The sequence below is a fragment of the Gekko japonicus genome, unplaced genomic scaffold (assembly GCF_001447785.1).
Source record: "Gekko japonicus isolate JY-2015 unplaced genomic scaffold, Gekko_japonicus_V1.1 scaffold1468, whole genome shotgun sequence".
Classification (NCBI taxonomy): Eukaryota; Metazoa; Chordata; class Lepidosauria; order Squamata; family Gekkonidae; genus Gekko; species Gekko japonicus.
The window spans coordinates 248,559-274,650 of record NW_015173175.1 but is presented as its reverse complement, the minus strand read 5'-3'; the positions used below and the strand labels follow the sequence as shown (position 1 = coordinate 274,650).

At 49.3% G+C, this 26,092-nt stretch overlaps 1 protein-coding gene across 1 annotated transcript; it reads right to left on the bottom strand.

Moving 5' to 3' along the window:
• Positions 1-2,040: 2,040 nt before the first annotated feature.
• Positions 2,041-15,713, bottom strand: LOC107119935 (cysteine-rich venom protein pseudechetoxin-like). Its single transcript, XM_015422562.1, has 8 exons — positions 15,672-15,713; positions 11,935-11,999; positions 10,794-10,910; positions 8,842-8,929; positions 7,742-7,887; positions 5,103-5,197; positions 3,968-4,056; positions 2,041-2,860 (listed from the first exon to the last, which is right to left on the bottom strand). The coding sequence occupies exons 2-8, from the start codon at positions 11,995-11,997 to the stop codon at positions 2,733-2,735; spliced, it is 726 nt and encodes a 241-aa protein (XP_015278048.1). The 5' UTR covers positions 11,998-11,999; positions 15,672-15,713; the 3' UTR covers positions 2,041-2,732.
• Positions 15,714-26,092: the final 10,379 nt, after the last annotated feature.

The following is a 26,092-nucleotide window of genomic DNA, read 5'->3' as shown; positions in this document are numbered from 1 at the left end:
AGGGGGGGGTGTCGCCTAATATGCAAAGGAGTTCCTGCTACAGAAAGAGCCCTGGGCGACACACCCCTAATGTAGGCAATCCTCCAAGAGCTTACAGTAGCCCCCGTAAGAAGAGCTCTGTAAGCTCTTGGAGGATTGGCTACATTAGGGGCATGTCGCCTAATATGCAAAGGAGTTCCTGCTACAAGAAGAGCCCTGGGCGACACACCCCTCATGTAGCCAGTCCTCCCAGAGCTTACAGTAGGCCCTGTAAGAAGAGCTCTGTCAGCTCTTGGAGGATTGGCTACATTAGGGGCGTGTCGCCTGATATGCAGAGGAGTTCCTGCTACATAAAGAGCCCTGGGCGACACACCCCTAATGTAGCCCATCCTCCAAGAGCTTACAGTAGCCCCTGTAAGAAGAGCTCTGTAAGCTCTTGGAGGATTGGTTACATTAGGGGCGTGTCGCCTAATATGCAGAGGAGTTCCTGCTACAAAAAGAGCCCTGGTTACCAATGCTCAAGAGAAGTTGTTTTGATAAGCAGCACAAGACGCCGTCTATTCTCTCATTTGGCAACTCCTGGGGCAAGGAGGACGTTCAGAGAAGTGGCATGGTAGCCTGCCTCTGCTTCCCTGGCATTCTCTGGACGTCTCCCATCCCAGTACTCGCCAGCCAGGGTCGGCCCTGCTTAGCTTCCGAGATCTGATGAGATCGGGCTCGCCTGGGCTATCCAGGTCAGGGCGGGAATCCAATGAGTTTTCAATAGCCGACAGAAAGCGTAAAGGAAAGATGATTCGCTGTTTACAAGATGATCTTAATAATGAATAAGAAATGGCAAATCAAAAGGCCTCGGCGGACTGTGATCCTTCATCCCCCCCCTCCCCAACGTTATAACAATTCCTGTAGGAATGCACAAACACACATTGTACGGCACCATCAACCTTTACGAAACCAAAATTAATAAGATCGTGGCATAGAAAAACGAAAATACAGACCGAGTCTGGGGATGTATTGATTTCCAAAGAAGATGAACATCAGTTTAAACAAGGTGTTTTAGGAGGTTATCTGCCTCTCTTTAGATTGTTTCCCAAATGCACCCTTTTCAGAAGGTTCTGAGTATGATAACAACGGCACCCATTCAATGCTCCCACTAAGCTGTGGAGTCTTGTGAGCAAAGATTCTACTTTGTGAGCTACTGGCATTAAAGTTGTGAGCGAGCGATTTTGCCGCTGCATACATTAGTTTGCTCTGGAGCCCTCCTTCCTGAACTAAGACAAAAATGTGTGAGCCGGGGGCTAAAAAACCGTGAGCTAGCTCACACTCACTCAGCTTAGATAACACTGCACCCATTTCATATTCTCTTAGTCCTCATCACCCTCGCTTCTAACCCTTGGCAACGGAGCGTCCAGTGGGAAACGTAATGCCTTCCAGTAGTCGTCCAGAACAGTTCAATCAGTAACGATTCTGTCTGCCAGAATGTGCGTTGTGGACGGAATGGATTGGTTCACGTCATGGGCTCATTCAGCCATCGCTGGTCAGTGTCGTAGCTCAGGCTGGAGTAAGTTCTTCCACCTGAAAGAGTCTTGCCCCAGTGTAAGTTGCACTTACACTGGAGGAAGCTGCAACTTTTGCTTACGGGAGAGGGAGGGCACAGACCACTGTGTAGAGATTGTTGCTTGGGGACATTGGCCCTTTCCGCACCTGTATTTTGCCTCGGTTTCTGAGCACACACTGTTCTTCCGTTCTGCATTCCCTCCCAATTTCACTTCCAGTTTGTGTCGAGGCTTTCTCTTGTTTCTGCATTTGTTTTTCAGGAATCTGCATTCCGACAGCTTCCAGCACACTCTTGCCCCGCAGCTACCAGAACTCCTTTTGCTGCGATTCTTTGTTCTCATCCGCTTTCGAATCGCTACTCGTCTCTAAAGTAGAATTGTTTCCGTGGGTATTTAAGTGCTGCCCGCTGCCCCTCCCCCGTTTCCACCTCTCTCTCTTTAGGCTGATGCTCCCTCCCTGTTCTGTTTTGTTTCCCTCCTTCTCCAAAGACAAAAGAGGACCTGTCCTCTTGCTCAGGCAAACTTTAAAAAGCCAGAGAGAGCATAAGAAGGAATCAATAAATATAAAAACGAGGGGATTCCCTGCTTCCAAATGTTTCAGTATTATGTGTGTGGGTCTGGATTTCTCCCTCCCTTCCCTTTCTTTTTGCAGAATTACGGAGGGAGGGTGGGGTTGGCAGCCAGTGAGTTAAAAAATGTGGGCCTTGCTTGTAGATGCAGAATGCATACAGAATACACAGAGAATGTGTGCGACTGCAATGTCAACCCTTAAGGCTCGATTCCTCAGATTCCCTGGAGCAACCTGTCAGTCCAGAAATGGCCATTGGTCCACAACCTCCTGATTGGTGGGTGCAGTAGAATTACCCGGGTATGTCCATCGAAGTTGCCACATTGGTTTTGAATTTCCTATTGTTGTTGAGTTGTCTTTTTGGAATTGTGTGTGTGTGTGTTTGTGTGTGTCCTGTCTCTAGTGACCTATTACATGTCTCAGTCTACTTTCCCTGCCCGAAAATTTCTCTCTCTTTTTTCATACATCCTTACTAAGAACTCCATGGCTTTTCAATGCCGGAAACACATTTGCAAATTTCAGATGAATTGAATCATCTGTTTGGCCTACGATGCGCGGAAAGACGGCATGGTTTTTAATGCAAAGGGTGTCTTCTTCAGCAAAGGAGAGAGAATGTCTGTCGAGCCGGCGTGCTATATGATTTCGGTCTTGCACTGGCAAGAAGCTTTACACCACTCCTTCACGTCTGGATGGTCGCATCCGTGAGAACGTGCTAAATCCGGACAGTTGCTATAGATGTTGTTATGTTTGCAAGGATTGGCTGGAAAGGAAAGGTCAGGGGTTAATAAAAGCAAAACCTCTTCAAGCAAGATTCAGGTGGGGTAGCCGTGTTGGTCCGAAGCAGCAGAACAGAGTTCGAGTCCAGGGGCACCTGTATCTGAAGAAGTGTGCGTACACATGGAAGTTTATACCTCGAATAAAACTTTGTTGGTCTTAAAGGTACCCACCGGACCCGAACTTTGTTCTGCGTCTTCAAGCAATCTCCTGGTTCCTTGGATCCTAAATATTACAGGGCATTCGAATGACACCTTTACGACTTTGAATCAGTACAACTTCTGAATGGGCGTCGCATAACGTCATGCATATGAAGCATATGAAGATGGGCAGCCGTGTTAGTCTGCCTGTAGCAGTAGGAAAGAGTAAGAATCCAGCAGCATCTTAAAGACTAACAAAAATGTGTGGAAAGGGTATGAGTTTTCGTGAGTCACTTTGCTCACTTCTTCGGATACAGCTAGAATGTGAGTCCACCTGTCCTATATATCGGGAAGTGGAGTGCTTTCAGATGCTGAATGACATCAGCAGGCAAATGGCAATTGCAGGCGTGATTGGATTAGGTGTGATGTGCCTGCTACCTCTCTGCATATCACGCCTAATTCAGTCACGTTCTTGGAGGTGGGGAAGAGCCCGTGAAATCGGGGAATCCCCCGCCCCCGCCTGGGGACTGGTGGGGGTCACTGGGGGGGTGGAAGGGGAGGTATCTGTGAATTTCCTGCATTGTGCAGGGGGTTGGACTAGATGACCCTGGAGATCCCTTCCAACTCTATGATTCTATGATCCCTAGTTTCTATGATCCCATCGTGGTATCGCTGTCCCAAGTGGAATTGTGCTAAGCTACGTTGCCATCCTCCAGGTGACATCTGGAGATCTCCCGCTATTACAGTTCCTCTCCAGACAACCAAGAGACGATCCCCTGGGAGAAAACGGCTGCTTTGGAGGGTAGACTCTATGGTATTATACCCCACTGAGGTCCTTTCCCTCCCCAAACCCCCCTCCTCAGGCCCCCCCCCAAACCTCCAGGTATTTCCCAACCCGGAGCTGGTAACCCTGTAAGATATTGTTTGTGCTCTCTGAAGCTCTTTGCACTTACTGCAGAGTTTGTTGTCGCAAGCGTTGGGGCAGTCCTCGCAAGGCCTTCCTGTTTTGTAGGGCGTACTGATCGAGCCCACGATGTTTCCTCTGGAATGACAGATGTCAAGAAGTCACGACGTGGGGACAAACAAGGACGCAGACATGCTTGCTGCAATGCCATAATCAGCAGCTAATTTTCATAGTTATGGAGAGATACCGGTTAAAGTCTTCCGGGCTCCTTTTCACGACGCAGACGACCAGTGTCTCTCCCCCCCCCCCAATTGTTATTAATGTCCTTGCCATTCCTGAATGTTGGCCTGTTTTTACAGCACCCAAACAAGTAGTTACAGATCTGTCATGCTGCAGGAGCTGTTCTCCCATTAGTGTTCCCAAACTTGGGTGCAAGTTTGGTGTCGTGGCTAAGTACGCGGGCTCTAATCTGGGAGAGCCGGGTTTGATTCCCCACTCCTCCACTTGCACCTGGTTGGCTGACCTTGGGCAAGCCTTAGCTCTAATAAGAGCTGTCCTTGAAAAAGAGCAGTTTCTGTCAGAGCTCTCTCCACCCCACCTACCTCACAGGGTGTCTGTTGTGGGGAGGGGAAGGGAAAGGAATTTGTAAGCCGCTCCGAGACTCCCTTGGGTAGTGAAGGGTGGGGTGTAAATCCAATCTCTTCTTCTTCTTCTAAGCTGTGGCAGTCTTGTGAGCAAACTTACTACTTTGTGAGCTACTGGCATTAGAGTTGTGAGCGAGCGACTTGGCGACTGCATCAATTATTTTGCTCTGGAGCCATCCTTCCTGAGCTGAGACGAAAATGTGTGAGCCGGAGGCTAAAAAACTGTGGAGCTGGCTCACACTGACTCAGCTTAGAGGGAACACTGGCATGGCATTGTCGTCCAAGGTTACATCTGATCTCCTGATTCCAGAGATCAATTTGCGCGGATGAACAATACAGTCTAGGGGAGAATGGAAAGTTCCACAGTGGCTACAGAGAGTTGACACTCTAGGGCTTGCATTTCTGTCTCTATGGTATACCATAGAGGCTCTGTGGTATGCCACGAAATAAACACAACAAAATAAACAAATAAAATTGCCAGGCTATTTCCCTTCCCAATGATTTGATTCTGAAAAGTTACAAATAAACACTGATACATACCCGGGACAGTAATGGCAAACATAATAGTAAGCGAATTTACTCCAAGGACAGTGGGCGATAGCGCAGCCAAGTTGGTAGGACCGATACCAAACTACCTGTAGGTATTAAAGCATATAAACGACCAGTTACAATGGGACTGAACTTCAAATATTTTAAGTAAGCAGACCAAGAGTGTCTGAAGAAACTGCTGAAGCAGACAAAGAGCAGAAACAGCTTCCCTGCATTCATATTTTCCTCTCTTGTGTGTTCCAGTTGCTTCAGAGTTTTTCCCCCCTGTTCTGCATATGTTTTGCGCCCTCTAGTGGTCACTGCAATTTTACATTGTGTTATGTCTTAGGCAGATCATGAGAGGGAGGGCAGGAAGGGTTGCATAGTGCTTAGTTCTCGTGGCTTTTCTTACCTGCCCAGGGGGTCATTGGGGGTCTCAGGATTTTGGGGGGCATATTGGGTTATACCATGGGGATATAGGGAAACCATGCCCCACCTGTGGAAATCCTTTCCATCAGTAGAACTTTCGTGTGAGATCCAGGACCGTGGATGACTCCTCTTTCGTTACTTATTGAGATATTTACATGCCGCTTTTCTCACAATGCTCCCTCTAAGCTGTGGAGTCCTGTAAGCAAAAATTCTTCCTCGTGAGCTACTGGCATTAAAGTTGTGAGTGAGCGATTCGGCTCCTGCATAAATTAGTTTGCTCTGGAGCCCTCCCTTCCTGAGCCGAGACAAAAATGTGTGTGAGCCGGAGGCTAAAAAAACTGTGAGCTGGTTCACACTAACTCAGCTTAGAGGGAACAGTGCCACTGAGTACTCAAAAGGGCTTACAGCATTCTTCTCCCCTCCTCCCTTTAATCCCGTGCAATGTCCTTAACTGTAGGCACCGCACCAGCTGCATATATTGTGACGTCTGACAACTGGTTTTTGCGGGTGCAAGGAGCAAAGCAACCCAAAACACGACAACAACAACCCCCCCCCCTGGGAAACTGTTGATGAATGCATGAAGCTCCCTTATACCGAATCAGACCCTTGGTCCATCAAGGTCACCATTGTCTACTCGGGGACTCTCCAAAGACTAGGCTTCCCAACCTCCAGGTGGGGCCTGGAGATCCCCTGGAATTACAACTGGTCACCAGACTACAGAGATAATTCCCCCTGAAGAAAATGGCTGCTTTGGAAGGTGGACTCTATAGCATTCGACCCAGTAGAGCTTCCTCCCCTATGCAAGTCCCGTCCTCCCTAGGCTCCACCCGGGGCTCTTTTTGTAGCAGGAACTCCTTTGCACACACCACTAATGTAGGCAATCCTCCAAGAGCTTACAGGGCTCTCCTTACAGGGGCTACTGTCAGCTCTCGGAGGATTGGCTACATTAGGGGTGTGTCACCCAGGGCTCTTTTTGTGGCAGGAACTCCTTTGCATATCAGGCGACACACCCCTAATGTAGCCAATCCTCCAAGAGCTTACAGAGCTCTCCTTACAGGGGCTACTGTAAGCTCTTGGAGGATTGCCTACATTAGGGGGTGTGTTGCCTAATATGCAAAGGAGTCCCTGCTACAAAAAGAGCCCATAAACCCCCAAATCTCCAGAAACTTCCCAACTAGGAGTCGGCAACGCTATCAAAATCTCAGGTGACGGTCTTTGAAATCATCTACTACCTGATCTTTTTTTAAAAAAACTGATGATGCCAGGGACTGAACCTGGGACCTTCTGCAAGCAAAGTCGATGCTTTACCACTGGAGCCACCGTCACTTCCCTAACAATTTATTTATTTGACTTATATCCCACCCTTCCACATGGGCTCAGGGCAGCTGACAAGAGGCCATCGCCATACATAACAATAAAACCAGATAAAACAATCACTTACATTTACATTTAAAGTCGTTGCTCACAAAACAACATCCAAGATGGGGGTCTCTAATACAATGTTTCAAAAGTTCTACTGGCTCTACTTGATCAGACTGCGCTATGTCTGTTCTTCAGTTCCAGGGCCAGCTCGCATTGCCAAAATTGGCAGCGCGGTGGTGGTACAGTGATGGTGGCGGCTCCTACTCAAAAGCCTGGCGGAAGAGCTCCGTCTTGCAGGCCCTGCAGAACTGCATAAGGTCCCACAGGGCCCTGATCTAAGAATGGTATTCTTAGTGGGCTGCTATGCATTACATGCTTAGTCTTGCTCAGTTTAGCCTACCACAAGAATGTGTCCAGCTTACGGTAGCCTATTCTAGAACTACCCACTGCAACTGAAAAAGACGGGCCTAATCTCTTTTTGCTCTGACCTAGAGAGTTCCAGGCTAGCCCAATCTCGTTAGATCTTGGAAGCTAAGCAGGGTTGGCCCTCGCAAGTGTTTGGTAAGGGAGACCTCCAAGGAATACCAGGGTCATGATAATGCGGAGGCAGGCAATGGCAAACCACCTCTGGACGTCTCTTGCCTTGAAAAGCCCACCAGGGGGCGCCATAACTCAGCTGTGACTTGATGGCTCGCTCCACATTCCAGTCTCTTTTTAAAATACCCCCAAGTATGGCTTTATGGATGAACCCGTTGAAACATGCTTTTGACAATCTTACCCAGCTGACAGGCAGGGTATAAATATTTTATTTAATTAAAAAAAAAGGGAAGAGAGGAGACGCAAAGCGGCATTGGGGCTACCTGTGTGTAATGGCCCGTTTCCTCGCCCGTTACGCTTCCGTAACCGTACTTGAAGTATTTCACCTCATCAAACCAAGCCTGAATCGCTTCGGACCATGAAGTAGGCGCGGTTGACATGAAGAGATTTTCACCGCATACTTTCCCATCTACAAGCGGAGAAAGGGGAAAACGCTTACAAAAAACTTAAATCAGCAGTACAAAACTCTCACACACAGGGGACCGTCATTAGATATTTTCTGAGAAGCAATGACTTAATGAAAAAGGGTGTTTTCGTCTTGATAATGGCATCTCCTCTCTTCACTTCTTATGGGGGGGTGTTATGTATTATATTACTGATCAGTTGAAGAAGAGGAGGAGGAGGAGATTGGATTTTTGCCCCACCCTTCACTCTGAGTCTCAGAGCAGCTTACAATCTCCTTTCCCTTCCCTTCCCCACAACAGACACCCTGTGAGGCAGGTGGGGCTGAGAGGGCTCTTTCAAGAACTGCTCCTGAGAGAACAGCTCTGAGAGAACTTGTGACTGACCCAAGGACTCCCCAGCAGTTGCATGTGGAGGAGTGGGGAATCAAACCCGGTTCTCCCAGATTAGAGTCCGCGCTCCTAACCATTACACCAGACTGAAAGAGCGAAACAAATGTCAGTTTTAAACAAGAAATAAAGTCAGCATAAACTCCTACTTGGTCTCCTTTATCTCCTCCCGCCATCGGTTTCTTCTTCCAAACTCTCTTGCTGCGACCGCCTTTTTCCCTCTCTTTTACGGCTGGCCTCCTCTTCCTCAGCTCTTGGTGTTATTGCCCCCCCCCCCGTCTCCTTCTCTCTCCATGGCATCCTTTCTCTACCTTTTAGCCTCCTACTTGGCTTTGCTGTTGCCCGTCAACAGTTCGCCGAAGAAAGCTAACCGAACTTTGTGAACTATTCAAATGTGTCCAGATAACCTGCAAATCTGCATTAATAGCAGGTATATATGCTGGTACCCACCCTGAGCCTACAGTGTGGGTATATAGATCTAATGAAACAAACCCACCCTGAGCCTACAGTGTGGGTATATAGGTCTAATGAAACAAACAAATAAATGTGTGCATATGGACAGCTTTACATACCGATGGTTCTTTTCTCGCGTGGGCTGTGATTAAGCGTACATTGCTGCGCCCAGCGTCTAGCGTTCTCCGCGGCTGTAGGATTCCATTCCTAAAGGAAGAAAAAAAAGAAAAGAAAATCAACAACCCAGTTGGAAAGCTTGATGTAAATATGCACAAGGTAATATGTCCATGGTACTTTCAGTCTTTATTTGTTCTGATCGGAGCTCAGCCAAGATTGACATACATACAGAGCGCGGATGTGTTTGGGAGGTACAAAACTCCCACCGGACGCTCCGGGTGATGTCCTCATCTCATTCACTGACAAACACGGCACGTCTACATACAATGAAATTTGAAAGCCACGTAACAGGCTGGTTTCAATAGTACAGACGTCGTTAATAAAAAGACTTAACCATCTGCTTCCTTGTTGAACTCCCCAAGGCGCACAATTCGGCCACCTTATGGATAATACACCTCTGAGCTAGAGATGTAGTTAGGAACCTATCTTTGTCCCTCCTCTTGCCTATCAAGTATGTTAGTTCCTACTCTTTAATCAGGTTGGGCACCGTTGCTGTGTTAATTACTCTGCCAACAATCAGTGCTCGAGCATCTAATTGCTCCTCAGACGACTGCTTGTTCCCTCCCCCTACATGTATAGACAGAGGACGGGGAATCATTTATGGAGTGTCTTTCTTCCTCAATGCTGAAGCCGAAAACAAGGAAGCGAGGGGTGTTGGACGCAAGGTTCATTTATCCAAGAGTCGAGGAGGCGTATCATTGGGCGATTCTGCATCTAGCATCCACTCCACATTTTCTGAACTGGGAGGGGAAAGTGCAGCTCAAAACCACACTCAAATACCTCAGGGCAATGCTGTGTTTACTGCAAAGCCACCCCTGAATGGCCATAAAACGGCCATAAATCTATGCAGAAGGTACAGTAAAACCCGATGATCAAAGGAAGCGAAAGCAGCATGCAATGCAGAGGGGGGTTTCTATTCCAAGGTGGGTTTTGTAAAACGACAGAGGGGAAAGCCAGTGCAGAATCAGCCCTTTGTGTTTTGAGCCACCTGCGTCCCTTAATCCCTACGGCCTCTTATTCAGCTCAGCCTTGCTTGCTTAAGGCGAAGTTGCATGGCCGACGCCCTCCGCTGACTCTTACGAGACAAGCATGTGACCAAGGAGCATCCTTCCCCGTCAATGGGGAATGCCTGTGTACGGCAGAAAAGACTCTGCCTCTGTGCCAGGGACTTCATTAAAATACATCACTCGCTCTCTTAATGGGCGACATTCATTGTGATCCTTGTCTGTCAGTACAAAGAGAACTCACGAGACTGCGTGTGGCATCAAATAGCTCAGCGTACCAGGGATCTTAGCAGTAACAAGGTTGGGGCCGCGATGGCTCAAGTGGTTAAGACGCTGAAGCTGCAGACCGGAAGGTCTGTAGCTCGACAGTTCGAGACCCGAGTGCCGCGTGACGGAGTGAGCTCCCATCTCTGGCCCCAGCTCCTGCCAATCTAGCAGTTCGAAAGCAAGAAATTGCAAGTAGAGAAACATTTACCACTTCAGTGGGAAGGTAACAGCGTTCCGTGCGCCTCGGCGTCCAGTCATGCCAGCCACATGACCACGGAGAAGTCCTCGGACAGCGCTGGCTCTTCAGCTTGGAAACGGAGATGAGCACCGCCCCCTAGAGTCAGATTCGACTGGCATTCGAGCAAGGGAAAGCTTTTTACCACTAGTTGGCAAGCTAGACTTACTTTGGAGGCTGGGAGAGTTCTGAGAGGGCCGTGACTGGTCCAAGGTCACCCAACTGCCTTGATGTAGAAGAGGAGTGGGGAAGCAAGCCCGGCTCTCCAGATGAGAGTCTGCCACTCTTAAGTACTACATCAGCAGGCTCTCTTTCCGCGGGCAAAGAGTGAGGCTCCAGCATGGGTCAATGAACCAATGATCTGTTACTTTAGCTTCTTCGATCTTACCATTCTCAGCATGTTTCTGGCACTTGGATTCACACTTCTCCGGAGGTCATTGTGCCTTTCAGTAATTTCCTGCTGCTGACCGGCATTTTGGGTCGACAAAGAAGCCAAGCTAGGTCGCTAAAATGAGAGAGCATTATGTAAGCATTTCTCTTGCATTTGAGAATATGGTTACAAACTGTTTCGACGATATTGTTTTATGCAAATGCGTGTGATACAGTTTTATTTTCCCCTCTCTTGGGGCTCTTCTGTAGTCTCTTTGTCACTTCTGCAGCCCTATTGCTTTGGGCTTTTTTTCCGTTTTCCACATGTTTTTGGCTCCCTCTGGTGGTCAATTCGATCTCAGATGGGTTTATTTCCATCATCTCTCCCTGTAGTTTTAAACTGCAGGGTTTTGTGCCGGACATACAGTGATGTAATATCAAAGCGACCACTAGAGGAAGCAAACAAGCACGAAAAAGACACCCCCCCCCCCAAGCAACAGGGACACAAAGTGAGGAAAATGAGGAGGAAGAGCTCTGTGTTTTGTGAATTTGTTTAAAGTGTTCTTTTTGTAAGCTGCTTTGGATCCTCATGGGTGACTAAAGCAATATATTAGATAAATACACGTGAATGCACGTGGGAGGGCAGGAGCTGTAGTAAGGAAGTTAACAGGATAAGACTGCATGAAAAATTGTCTGGATCCAACCCCACATCTGCATATACCAGTAAAGTTAACATTCCTCTCCACTTATTCCCCTCGAAACTGGTGTTTTGGTGGTCTGTCTGCCTCACATTAAGAACGAGGCCAAGTGCAAAGTGATGCACATTGGAGCCAAAAACCCTAACTATTAATACACATTGATGGGGTCCGAACTGGCAGAGACTGACCAAGAGAGAGATCTTGGAGTCGTAGTAGATAACTCAATAAAAAATGTCTAGACAGTGTGCGACTACAGTAAAAAAAGGCCAATGCTATGCTGGGGATTATTAGGAAGGGTATTGAAAACAGATCAGCCAATATCATAATTCCCCTATATAAATCAATGGTGCGACCTCATTTGGAATACTGTGTGCAATTCTGGTCACCACACCTTAAAAAGGATATTATAGCTTTGGAAAAAGTGCAGAAAAGGGCAACTCGAATGATAAAAGGGTTGGAACCCAGTCCGGTGGATTGTCGCAGCGCGGCAGCGAGAGTCATCATCAACACGACCGTCGCAGCCATCTCTGAAAACAAAAGCGCACAAAACATTTTTTGCTCTGAGTCTTGCTGTTTAGAGAACTGACCGGTTGAAACCTGGCGTTGTCATTCTGGGTTGTGGTTTGAGTTCTTGAGATGGCCTCCGGACCATATGTCCCTCGGGTCTCTCTCTTGACCTTTCCCCTTCCTCAACCTGGACCTCACGTTCCTTAGCTCCGTGAGCAGGTAAAAGCCACACCACTTAACATAATTCCAGTGCCAGCCCCTCTACAGCTCAGCCTCCAAAATCCTAAAAAAATCTCTCTGTGTGTGGTGGTACCCTCCTTGGCCACTGTGTTAAAAGACACCTTCGTTGACTCGGCGTTTCTCTTTGTAAAGTCTAACAGAAGTCTAGCACATTCTGGTTTTTTTGGCTTCCGTGGCTGACCGACACGGGATCATCAATCGCCCACGTCATCTGCGAGGCTCTTTAAATAATTGCCACGGTGACTACTTTTCCATGCTCTGGCGAGCACCCCTTCCCTTGTCCCTGACTGGAGTGAACGAGTTCACGACGGATGAAAAGCCTTAGGCAAGTTTTAACATTTACCTACTTTGGTTCGTTGGATTAGCTCTCACCAAAAAGGTCATGGAGATGTAGGAAGCTGGGAACGTCGTCTTGAGGGGGCAGGCTCATTCAGTTATCTTTACTCACTAACACTAGTTGTGAGTTTCTGAATTAAAAGTGAAGGCGGTGGAAGGAAGCTGGAATGAGCGAGCTCAGGATGACACGATTTAGGATGAAAAGCCTTAAAGGTAAAGGTAAAGGTTCCCTTGCTCGAAAGCCAGTCAAGTCCAACTCTAGGGTTGCGGTGCTCATCTCCGTTTCAAAGCCGAAGAGCCAGCGCTGTCCGAAGACGTTTCCGTGGTCATGTGGCCAGCATGACTAAACACCAAGGCGCACGGAACCCTGTTCCCTTCCCACCAAAGTGGTACCTATTTATCTACTTGCAATTTCTTGCTTTCGAACTGCTAGGTTGGCAGGAGCTGGAACTAGAGATGGGAGCTCACTCCGTCATGCAGCACACTCGGGTCTCGAACTGCTGAACTACTGACCTTCCACAGCCTGCAGTTCAGCATCTTAACCACTTGAGCCACCGCTGCTCCTTAGGCAAGCTTTAAAGTTTATCTACTTTGGTTCGTTGGATTAGCTCTCACCAAAAAGGTCATGGAGATGTAGGAAGCTGGGAATATCTCCTTGCAGGGGGAGGCTCGTTCAGTTATCTTTACTCACAAATGCTAGTTGGGAGTTTCTAAATTAAAAATGACGGCGGTGGAAGGAAGCTGAACGAGTTCATGACGACAAGACTTCGGATGAAAAGCCTTGGGCAAGTTTGAAAGTTTACCTACTTTTGTTTGGTGGATTTAAAAAGGTAAAGGTTTTCCTTGCTCGAAAGCTAGGGGGCGGTGCTCATCTCCGTTTCCAAGCCGAAGAGCCAGCGCTGTCCAAAGATGTTTCCATGGTCATGTGGCTGGCATGACTAAATGCTGTGGCACACAGAAGGTTGTTACCTTCCTACTGAAATGGTACGTATTTATCTACTTGCATTTCTTGCTTTTGAACAGCTAGGCTGGCAGGAGCTGGGGCCAGAGACGGGAGCTCACTCTGTCACGTGGCACTAGGGGTCTCAAACTACCGAGCTACACATTATGGTCTGCAGCTTGGTGTCTTAACCTCTGGATTCGCTCACACCAAAAAGGTCATGGGGGATGTAGGGAGCTTGGAACGTCTCCTTGCAGAGGAAGGCTCGCTCAGCTATCTTTACTCACAAGCGCTAATTGTGAGTTTCTAAATTAAAAAATGACGGTGGTGGAAGGAAGCTGGAATTTCCGGACGGTTTCCAAAAACAGCCCCATCTACAACACATCTACAGGGACGGTCTAACCTGAGCATGGACCATTGTGGCAAGGTCACCTTCTTTCCAAGGAGGAGAACAAGCTGGTACGTCAATCAAGTTGGGACACATGGGATGCATGAAGCTGCATTCTACTGAATCAGAACCTTGGTCCATCAAGGTCGATATTGTCTATGCAGGCTGGCCGTGGCTCTCTAGGGTTTCAGGTAGGAGTCTTTTGCATCACCTACCACTTGATCCCTTTAGCTGGAGATGCTGGGGATTGAATTTGGGACCTTCTCTATTTTTATTTATTTATTTGATTTATAACCTACCCTCCCTGCCAAAGGAGGCTCACGTAGATGCTCTACCACTGAGCCACAGCCCCTCCCCATGAATCTGCTTATACTGAATCAGACCCTCGGTCCATCAAGGTCAGTATTGCCTACTCAGACTGGCAGCAGCTTTCCAGGGTCTCAGGCGGAGGTCTTCCACATCACCTCCTGCCTGGTCCATTGAACTGGAGATGCCGGGGATTGAACCTGGGACCTTCTGCATGCCAAGCAGAGGCGCTGCTGCTGAGCCACAATTCCCGCCGCCCCGCCCCCCCCCAAGTTAGTGATAAGCAGGCTATGCCACAAATGCCATTTGGACATCCACAGTCAAGGCTGGATCTAAAAGCATCTCCCCTCCCTAAGCTGCAAACCTGGTCTTTCAAGAGGAGTGCCAGCCAGTCTGGGGCTAGTTGAATACCACCTCCTCAAATAGCCAGAACTTGACAACAAGAACACCTCTGTTTTGTCCAGACTGACTTTCAGCTTATTTGCTCTTATACAAACCACTACTGATACCGAACTCCAAGTCAGTAAGTCCACCACCCTATGGGAATTCGACAAAAAGGGAGAACAGTTGAAGAACTTTGCCTCAACCATGGACTAGCGCAGCTTCCTCCATACCATTTGGAATTTTCCATCTAAAGAGAAGTCACTTGACTTTAGAGCCAGCTCCAAGCATCTGAGCGAGGAGGGGCAGTCAACACTGGCGACCAAGACAAGTCCATTTGTGGATCTACCTAGTGATACTGACCTTACAGCATTAGCAATATGACTGAGAGGAGTTGTATCACTGCCATGAACTGCAAAATTTAAGTCCATGAACTGCTGAATTTGAGTCGGCTGATAACAGGAGCTTTGACTCTTGAAATTATACCACCCCCAGGGTGTAGCCAGAAAATTTTGGTTGGTGGGGTGTGGGGTAATCTGGAGGTAATCTGCTCCTCTTACAGCAGCAGAAGCACCAGCTCCGGCTCCACTGTGACCTCTAGTCCTCCTCTAGTCCTTTTGATTGGAGAAACTCAATTTTGGGCTGCTTTTCCGTGTAAGCCGGGGGGGGGATCTCTGACTCTATTTTTCATTTTGCAATTCTATTTAATTTTTTGCAATTTTATTTTGTTTTATTTTATTGCATTTTTAAAAAATTGTTTATCTTTTAGCTTGGAAAAAAGAAAAAAAATGAGACTGAAGCTTCCCTGCCTGTGCCTGGGGTCATATTGGAACACCCACATGCATCTTACGGTTTTAAAAAGATTTTTGATTTTTTAATTTCCCCCCAGATTTCTAAAAAAAATTGTTTGAGGGGGCGGCACTCATCCGTGAGGGGGCATTGCCTTCAAATGGCCCCTTGTGGCTACAGGCCTGACCCCCCAATCTTGTGGGTCTCTAAAGCGCTACTGGACTTGATTGTAGCTGTTCTGTGGCTTCCATCTGAAACTAGGAACTGCTAACCCTCTTTTTTCGTATCAGAAGAAGAAGAAGGAATTCTTACCGTGTCCCTTTTGAGGAGGACTGGCACTTAGTATCTTCAAGAAGGTGCTGCCAGTCAACAGATGGCTTTAGTACGTATATATATATACCTCACCTGCTTCCTGTATTGCAAAATGAGTCAACAGCATCCAACACTGAATTACATCATTCCTGCAGTGGTAACTGGACAGATGTTATGTTTTGTCATAGGTTCTTTAAAAATTGGTTTATTTCCTGGAATTTCTCAGTAAATCCCCACATACAAACAGAACTCTTAATGTATTACTTAATGCCAGCCCAAATTTGTTTGCAGAAGTAATAGACTGATCTTCCCGCCACTGGTTTATCCTGCACTAGGATGTAGTAATGATAATATAGTAATTAAGTTCCTTCAAGTCACAAGTGACTTACGGTAATCCCTCACGGGTTTTCAAAGCGAGAGTTGAGCAGAGGCAGTTTGCCGTTGCCTGCCTCTGTGTAGCAACCCTGGACTTCCTTGGTGCTACCCCATCCAAGTACCAACTAGAACTGACCCTTCTTAGTCATCCAGGTTACGGCTTTCCTCTGCCTACCTCTGCGCAGCAACCCTGGACTTCCTTGGTGGTCTCCATACGAGTACTAGCCACGGCCGACCCTGCTTAGCTTCCAAGCTCTAATGAGCAGAGGTGGTTTGCCATGGTTTGCCATTGCCTTCCTCTGCATAGAACCCTGATCTTCAATGGTGGCCTCCCATCCAAGTACTCACCTTGGCCGACCCTGCTTAGCTTCCAAGCTCTAATGAGCAGAGGTGGTTTGCCATGGTTTGCCATTGCCTTCCTCTGCATAGAACCCTGATCTTCAATGGTGGCCTCCCATCCAAGTACTCACCTTGGCCAACCCTGCTTAGCTTCCAAGCTCTAATGAGCAGAGGTGGTTTGCCATGGTTTGCCATTGCCTTCCTCTGCATAGAACCCTGATCTTCAATGGTGGCCTCCCATCCAAGTACTCACCTTGGCCAACCCTACTTAGCTTCTGAGATCAGACTAGCCTGGATCATCCAGGTCAGGGCAGACGTGGGTTTTGCCATTGCCTGCCTCTGCGCAGCAACCCTGGACTTCCTTGGCGGTCTCCCATCCAAATATTAACCGTGACCGACCCTGCTTAGCTTCCAAGCTCTGGTGAGCTCAGGCTGGTCTAGACTACACAGGCTGCCACAGTTTAACACCAGTACCTGTAAACATGTACATGGAAACAAAATGGCTGTATGACTCGGGCGGAGGATAAAGCTCGGCACCTCTTGGCTCCAGTTTTCTGAATGAGACCAGACATGATGCTGGCAGAATATGGAACTGGGAGTAACCAGCAATGCTCCCTCTAAGCTGTGGAGTCTTGTGAGCAAAAATCCTACTTTGTGAGCCACTGGCATTAAAGCTGTGAGCGGATGATTTGGCTGCTGCATCAATTAGTTTGCTCTGGAGCCCATCCTTCCTGAGCGAAGACAAAAAGGTGTGAGCCGGGGGCTAAAAAACTGTGAGCTAGCTCACACTAACTCAGCTTAGGGGGAACACTGGTAACCAGGGGTTTGAGGAGCTGGAGATTACCTAAACTACTGGTTGCGATCTGAGATTGTGCACTAGTGGCAACTCATGCCAATGGGAGGGAAACGTATAATATCATCCATATTATCCCTTCAGTCTTGACTTCTCCGAAGTCCAGATATGTACAACAACTGGTATGGAATCCTTTTTTTTTTTTTTTTAAAGAATTCAGCCATTTTGTTCACCTCGCAGTGATAGGGACTTAACTGCTCCCTGCTGTGACCTCCATTTGGACATTGCTACATCTCTGTGCGGGGCAACCACACAAAGACATTCCACCGGGCCTCCAGTGCGAGTTTTGTGCCTCCCATCGGGGCTGGAGTCAACATACCCCTGAGGAGGGGTCGCCGCCGGGGGGGGCCCCAGGGGCTTCTGGCAGGGCCCACCGCTGTGGATTCCCCACTCAATTATGAAGGGCAGGGTATAAATCCAATCTCCTCCTCTTCTTCTTCTGTGCGCTCCTGCAGGAAATGACTCCTGGTTGTGCCCAAAAAGTAGAGTGTCGCAATGACATCACTTCTGGAAGCGACGTCAGGGCGTCGGCGACATCGTGTGGGGGACGTCTGTTTGGGGGCGGGCTTTTCCGCCACGAGCCAACTGGCCAGGAGTGGGCCAGAGCGCACAAAAGCGGGGATACTCCGCCTCCCGCCTGGGGGCAGGCCTAAGAAGAGGGGAGGGGCCACTGGGAGCAGTCTGCCGGGGGTCCCTCAGAACTGAACAGGCCCCGCCCCCCCAGGCCTCAGAGTTGCCAAACGTATGCGAATTTGGGAGCCAGCCGGAACTCCGTTCCTGTGCGTTCCTGCCCCAAAAGAGCCCTGCTGCTAGCTCTCCGCCGTGCTCCCAGCTAAACCCGCTGCCCAGAGTCACTGAGAAAAGGGCTGCAGATAGTGGTGAGAATGGGCAGTGCGAGAGCTTACACGTGGGCAGGGGAAGGACACGTGCTGGTGGGAGGGCGAGGGAAGGGAAGGAGGGCCTGTGTGGGGGCCTGGGGGTGGGAAGAAGTGGTACCCCCCGGGGGGACTTGGCAGCCCTAGTATGCACACTCATGTAAGTAATATCGGTTTGCGAATCGATCCAAGAGCAGCTTCGAGGGGCAGTCGGCGGAGGAGTCGAAATCACAAGAGGAGAAGGCGGCAAGCCGTTTCTGCCCGTGCCTCCTGGTTTCGAGTCGAGAAGGGCGTGTCTACACCCCTAGGGGGCAAAGCAAAACCTCCCTCCGAACACCCGGTTCAAAGTCCTTGCATAGGGCTCAACAAAACGCAAGGATCCGGTAACATGTAACTAGAGTCGCCGACTCCAAGTGGGGAAGTTTCAGGGGATTTTGAGGGTGGAGCTTGGGGAGAGGTGCCAGCCTCCAGGGGATCCCCTGGGAATTACAGCTCATCTCCAGACTACAGAGATCACTTCCTCGAGAGGCAATGGATGCTTCGGAGGGTGGGCTCTATGGCACGGCTACCCCATCGAGATCCATTGTCCTTCCCAGGGTCCACCACCAAATCTCCAGGAGTTTCCCAACCAGAAGTTGGTAACCCTCCCCACCATCCCCCCACCAGTGGCCAGGGGAGACCTGGCAGGGGTCATTTCCTGCAGGAGTGCACAGGAGCAGAGCTCCGGCAGTAAGGAGCTCAGGGGGCGGGCACATGCAGCAAGCCCCGCCCCCTGCTCCCAGCAGCCCTCCGTCAGAGCAAGAAGCAGCCAGGTACGTTGCAGAGCTCCCCCAGTCCAAAACAGTCCAGTGGCATCTTTAAGACCAAGTTTTATTCAGGTACAAGCTCTCCCTCCTCTGCGAGGACAGATCTGCACGTCTCCCCCTCCCCCCCAATAGCTAGCAATCCAAAACAGTCCAGTGGAGCCTGAGTGGTGGGTGTTGCCTTCTGACACACTTCCAGTGGTGTCAGGGGGTGTGGCATATGCAAATGAGCTATGCTAATGAGCTCCTGCACCTCTCTTTCTATGAAATGACCCCTGGGACCTGGCAACCTAAGCCTGAGGAGGGTGAGGTTTTGGATGGGGAAGGAACTCGGCTGAGCTGTAATTCTGTGGAGCCTACCTTCTCAAGCAGCCATTTTTTTCCTCTCCAGGGAAACTGGGCTCTGCCGTCTGGAGCTCAGCGGTAATGCCGCAAGATCCCCAGGCCCCACTTGAAGGCTGGGAACCAAAGAAGAGCCCCTTGAGAGGTTCCTTCCATGGCCAATAAGAGGTTTTAGTCTTTCCCTCTCCAAACACTGAAGGAACAGCAGGACTTTGGAGAAAGGAGAAGGAGAAGAAGATATTGGATTTATACCCCGCCCTTCACTACCCAAAGGAGTCTCAGAGCAGCTTACAAGCTCCTGTCCCTTCCCCTCCCCACAACAGACACCCTGTGAGGTCGGTGGGGCCGAGAGAGCTCTTTCGAGGACTACTCCTGAGAGAGCAGCTCTGAGAGAACTTGGGACTGACCCAAGGTCACACCAGCAGCTGCATGTGGAGGAGCGGGGAACCGAATCCGATTCTCCCAGATTAGAGTCTGTGCTCCTAACCACGACACCAAACAAGAAGAGAAGAAGACCCTGAAGGGGGCAGAGAGAAGACAATCAGATAGGATGAGGACAGCTCCTTCTCTTCTGTGAGGTGTCCTTCTTTATCTGTCTCCTCCTCTTTGGGCAATTTCCTCCTCCTCCTCCTCAGAAATCCCGCATTCATTCCCCTCGCTCTCTCAGCCAGAGACATAGTTAGGACCCTGTCTCTCCTCTCCCCTATCAAGTATGTTAGTTCCTAAATAAACCTTTATAGACTCTTTAATCAGGTAAGAACATAAGAACATAAGAGAAGCCAATGTTGGATCAGGCCAAAGGCCCATCCAGTCCAACACTCTGTATCACACAGTGGCCAGAAATACCAGGTGCCATCAGGAGGTCCACCAGTGGGGCCAGGACACTAGAAGCCCTCCCACTGTTGACCCCCCCCCAAGCACCAAGAAGACAGAGCATCCCTTGCCCCAGAGCCCCTATCTATACCTTGTGGCTAATAGCCACTGATGGACCTCTGCTCCATATGCTTATCTAATTCCCTTTTGAATTGCACCATTGCAGTGTTAATTCCTTTGCCGACAGACTTTTGATTTTTGAAGCATCTTTGATAGCCTCCATGTCGCTGATGGCTTGATAGTCTCGGTCTCTTGATTCATTTCCAGAGGTGGTGTGATGTCAGGAACCGGCACACTAAGCTCCAGGCATTGTTTAGGCTCAATTAGACAAAGGATAAGGCGGCGGTTGTTTCACATGCCCTCTGTTGCACATGCTTCCATTGTCTGCTTACGCAGAGGAGAGATTTATTGTCGGAAGATAATTCATAATGAGAAACGATGACTATGACTGACATGTGAAAAGTCATCGCTGGGACATTATGAGCTGTCCTTTAAAAAATAAAAATAAAAACCTGCTTAACCCAAAATGCTGAAAAGTGTGTCTCATTTTATAGCCACCATGCTCTAGTTGGAAGGGAGAATGGGGCAAGAACCGGGTTCAAGTTCCCCATGTGCTATGGACTTGAACGCTACCCAGTAAGGGGTTCCATATGTTCTTAGACTCTCCCCCTTTAAAAAACAGATGGTCTTTGATCCTTAAAGAAAGGGATGGGTAAGACTGCTTGAATCAGACTTAAAAAGGTAAAGGTAAAGGTTCCCTCGCTCGAAAGCCAGTCAGATCCGACTCTAGGGTTGCGGTGCTCATCTCCATTTCAAAGCCGAAGAGCCAGCGCTGTCCAAAGACGTTTCCGTGGTCATGTGGCCGGCATGACTAAACACCGAGGCGCACGAAACGCTGTTACCTTCCCACCGAAGCGGTACCTATTTATCTACTTGCAATTTCTTGCTTTCGAACTGCTAGGTTGGCAGGAGCCAGAACTAGAGACGGGAGCTCACTCCATCATGTGGCACACTCGGGGGTCTCGAACTGCTGAACTACTGACCTTCCACAGCCTGCAGTTCAGCGTCTTAACCACTTGAGCCACCGCAGCTCAGACGTACGAATTCACAATTCCTTTTAGGTATGTGCTTGGAACCACAGCTTGGGAGAGTCTGGGAAGTGGGCCATTTTGACCCAGTCAACGCTGGCCCCGACTTGGATGTTCCAGCCTAGCCTGATCTCATTCGATCTCAGAAGCTAAGCAGGGTTGACCCTGCTTAGTACTTGGATGGGAGACCACCCAGGAAGTTCAGGGAGACTGTGCAGAGGCAGGCCGTGGCCAACCACCTCTGCTCACCTCTGCCTGACCTGGGATGGCCCAGGCGAGCCCGATCTCATTAGATTTCGGAAGCTAAGCAGGGTCGGCCCAGGTTAGCACTTGGATGGGAGACTGCCAAGGAAGTCCGGGGTTGCTAAGATAAGCATATGGAGCAGAGGTCCATCAGTGGCTCTTAGCCACAAGGTATAGATAGGGGCTCTGGGGCAAGTGATGCTCTGTCTTCTTGGTGCTTGGGGGGGTCAACAGTGGGAGGGCTCCTAGTGTCCTGGCCCCACTGGTGGACCTCCTGATGAGTAGATAAAATGGGAACCACTCCTTAGAGAGGGTGGGCACACCAATCTCCCTTGTGGGAGGGTGTTAGCTGACGGTCGGGACTTCCTGGTCAAGGTCGGAAAAAGGCGAAAGAACTTCTCGGCTACAAAAATCCCTGCAATGGATGTCTCCGGCCAGGCGGTGGCAGTGTGGCAATGTGACATACGGATCCTGAAGCCTGGTCGACAAGCAGCCGTTCGGAAAATGACTGAGCCAAGCCAGAAAGACGTTTACACCGTGCAGTGACAGCGTGTGCAATTAAGAATGATTATATATGTTGTCCTCCCTATCCCCTATGAACATTGTTAGTCCCTTGTCTAATGTGTAACTGTACATCGCTTTGAGCCCACTGGGGAAAGCGATTAATAAATTGAAAGTATTAAAAAAAATATTACCATGCATGTGTATGTTTATTTATTTTACTTCATTGATATCCCACCTCTCTGTTGCCAAGAGGGACCAAAAGTGGCTTATGGTATTCTCCCCCTCTAGGGTTCCCAGCTGATGGCTGGCAGGACTCGGGGGGGGGAGATGGGGGGCAAGGAAAAGGGCGTGCCAGTCTTCCACATGGCATGACATCACTTCCAGGTAAAACCAGATGTGATTTCATGTGAAGAAGAGAAGAAGAGATTGGATTTATACCCCACCCTTCTCTTGGAGTCTCAGAGCGGCTGACAAACTCCTTCCCCTCCCCCTCCCCACAACAGACACCCTGTGAGGTAAAAGAAGAAGAAGAATAGATTGGATTTGTACCCCGCCCTTCACTACCCGAAGGGAGTCTCAGAGTAGCTTACAAACTCCTTCCCCTTCCCCTCCCCACAACAGACACCCTGTGAGGTCGGTGGGGCTGAGAGAGCTCTGAGAGAAACGGCTCTTTTTCAAGGACAGCTCTGACAGAACTATGGCTTGGCCCAAGGTCATCCAGCAGCTGCGAGTGGAGGTGTGCATACAGAATACCCAAATAAATAAACTGGAGGGGGGAAATCAGTGCAGAGGGAACGTGTGCGACTGCGAAGTCAACCCTTAAGGCTCGACTCCTCGGATTCTCCGGAGCAAGCCGTCAGTGCGGAAAAGGCCCCTGTGAGGTAGGTTACATTAAGCGGGTCTGATTGGCCCAAGGTCACCCAGGAAGCTTCCATGACAGAGCAGGGATTCAGTGGGGGCCCTCGCTAGTTTGGAATCCGCATTCTTACCCACCAGTTTCCACACGGCAGTGATTTGCCTTACACTTCGGGTGGAGAGGTTGCCAAGCCCCAGTAGGGAAATTCCTGGAGATTTGTGGACTCAGCCTGGGGAGTGTGGAATTTGGGCAGGCAAGGGAGCTCAGCAGGTGTGCCATCCCATTTGCTTTGTGTTATCTTGCAAGAGGAGCTGCGGTGGTTCAAGGGGTTAAGATGCTGAACTGCAGGCTGTGGATGGTCGGTAGTTCAGCAGTTCGAGACCCGAGTGTGCCATATGAGGGGGGTGGCGCCCGCGCTCCTGCCAACCAAGCAGTTCAAAAGCAAGAAATTGCAAGTAGGTAAATAGGTACTGCTTCGGTGGGAAGGTAACAGAGTTCCGTGCGCCTTGGTGTTGAGTCATGCCGGCCACATGACCACAGAAATTTCATCGGACAGCGCTGGCTCTTCGGCTTTGAAATGGAAATGAGCACCGCAACCCTAGAGTTGGACTTGACTGGCTTTCGAGCAAGGGAACCTTTACCTTTACCTATCTTGCAAGAGAGACATCCCCCAAAGTGCCTTGCTTGCGCTGACATGCGCAGTGCCATGACGTCACCTGGAGGGGGGACGCTCTGTCATTTGGGGAAATACTCTTTGGTTAATCATAGAGTTTTCCCTTAAATCTTACACTTCGGGTGGAGAGGTTGCCAAGTCCCGGTAGAGAAATTCCTGGAGATTTGTGGAGTCAGCCTGGGGAGTGTGGAATTTGGGCGGGCAAGGGAGCTCAGCGGGTGTGCCATCCCATTTGCTTTGTGTTATCTTGCAAGAGGAGCTGCGGTGGCTCAAGTGGTTAAGATGCTGAACTGCAGGCTGTGGAAGGTCAGTAGTTCAGCAGTTCGAGACCCGAGTGTGCTGCATGATGGAGTGAGCTCCCATCTCTAGTTCCAGCTCCTGCCAACCTAGCAGTTCGAAAGCAAGAAATTGCAAGTAGATAAATAGGTACCACTTTGGTGGGAAGGGAACAGCGTTCCGTGCGCGTTGGTGTTTAGTCATGCTGGCCACATGACCACGGAAACGTCTTCGGACAGCGCTGGCTCTTCGGCTTTGAAACGGAGATGAGCACCGCAACCCTAGAGTCGGACTCGACTGGCTTTCGAGCAAGGGAACCTTTACCTTTACCTATCTTGCAAGAGAGACATCTGCTGCCCCCCATTTCTGTTTGTAACATCCAGATCCATGCTCCCTCTAAGCTGTGGAGTGAGCAAAAATTCTACTTTCTGAGCTACAGGCATTAAAGTTATGAGCAAGTGGTTTGGTTGCTGCACAAATCAGTTTGCTCTGGAGCCCTCCCTTCCCGAGCTAAGATGAAAATGTGTGAGCCGGAGGCTAAAAAACTGTGAGCTGGCTCACACTGACTCAGCTTAGAGGGAACGCTGACCCAGGTGCGTCCTGGAGAACACAAAAACCTTGTGTACTATTCTGTGCTGTTTTGGTCATTCTTGGTAGAGTGGGCATCTGCCCACTGGCGGCACGGCACCTCTCACCCCAAGCCACTTCTGCCTACTGTTGCTCAGGTGGATGGTCAGAGGAATATTGGGGACAAAATGTGGGGCTCGTGATTGGAGTCCCCAGAGTGATTATGTCACTTCCAGGGTGACCTGGAAATGACATTATGGTGTTAGGCGATGCTGTCTCATTTACCCAGAACTCTATGATACAAACAACCACAGAGTTTGGGTGAGCTCTACAGCGTCGTGCTCCGATGTGATGACATCATGTGGGTTGCGCCGGAAATGATGTCAGCACAAAAGGAAAATCAAGGTGTTCGGGGGGGGGGGAAAAACCCTTTTTATTGTTATTCTTTCTTGATCCCAATGCGTTTCACCTACAGCTTCCTCAGGGGATGTGTTATAAGCAAGGAAAACACACTCCTGGGATAAAAGCATTCATTAAAAAATGTATAGTCATTTTTCCTTGGACTGTTCAGCAGATGTATTCGGATGCCTCTGATATCGTCAATATCTCTAGTTCCCAAGTCTGGCCAAATCTGTGAATACTTAAACACAGAGATGGGAGCGGTGACCAGATAAGATAAATCTTTCCATAAACCCGAGAAAAGCCCCGGGTTTGTAAAAAAAACCACCCCTAAAACCTTTTTTTTTAAATTGGGGAATTAAACCCCTCCAAAATAAGAGAAGCAACACCTGTACCTTTGAGAAACGGATGTCCTCTGAGATTTCAAAGGCCACTGTGGGGGTTGCTAGGTAACTGCAACAATATTGCTCACCTTCTAGCCTTGGTTTCTGTAAGTAAAAGGCTGGGTGGTGGTTTTCAGGGCAATTTTGGCCTTCACTCCTGCTCCTCTCCCTCCTCTCCTGGAAGGAGGACTCATTCAGGTATTGTTCCTGTTACCCCAATGGGGGTGGGGGTTTGCCCACTTTCAGGGCCCCTGGTCTGCCAGCCCCAATCCGGCTGGTGGGGGGAAACGCCACCCCCAAAGTGCCTTGTTTGCGCTGACATACCCAGTGCCATGACGTCACCTGGAGGGGGGACACTCTGTCATTTGGGAAATACTCTTTGGTTAATCATAGAGTTTTCCCTTAAAAGACAGAGGGCATCCCAAACTGATGGAAGGGCCGCCATCAGAAAAAGAGCTGGCGAGAGCCAGTCTGGTGTAGTGGTTAAGTGCGCGGACTCTAATCTGAAAGGACCGGGTTTGATTCCCCACTCCTCCACTTGCACCTGCTGATGTGACCTTGGGTCAGTCACAAGCTCTGGCACAGCTGTTCCTGAAAGAGCCGTTTGTGTCAGAGTTCTCTCAGCCCCACCCACCTCACAGGGTGTCTGTGGTGGGGAGGGGAAGGGAAAGGAGTTTGTAAGCCGCTCTGAGACGCCAAGTGAAGGGTGGGGTATAAATCCAATCTCTTCTTCTTCTTCTTCTTCTTCTTCTTCTTCCCACCGGCAGCCAGGTAAAACCTGGCAACCCTACATTGAGGTCATGCCCAGCCGCAACCACTGGGCATCCTGTGACCATGCAGTTTGTACCGCTCACCCATGTGCCGTGATGACACACCTCTTGTGTGACTTGGCCGGGCCTGATAGAGGCCACCGCACAACTCACCTGAGTGACTTGCTATCACATGACTTTTTAAGCTCAGCCAGTCTTGTCC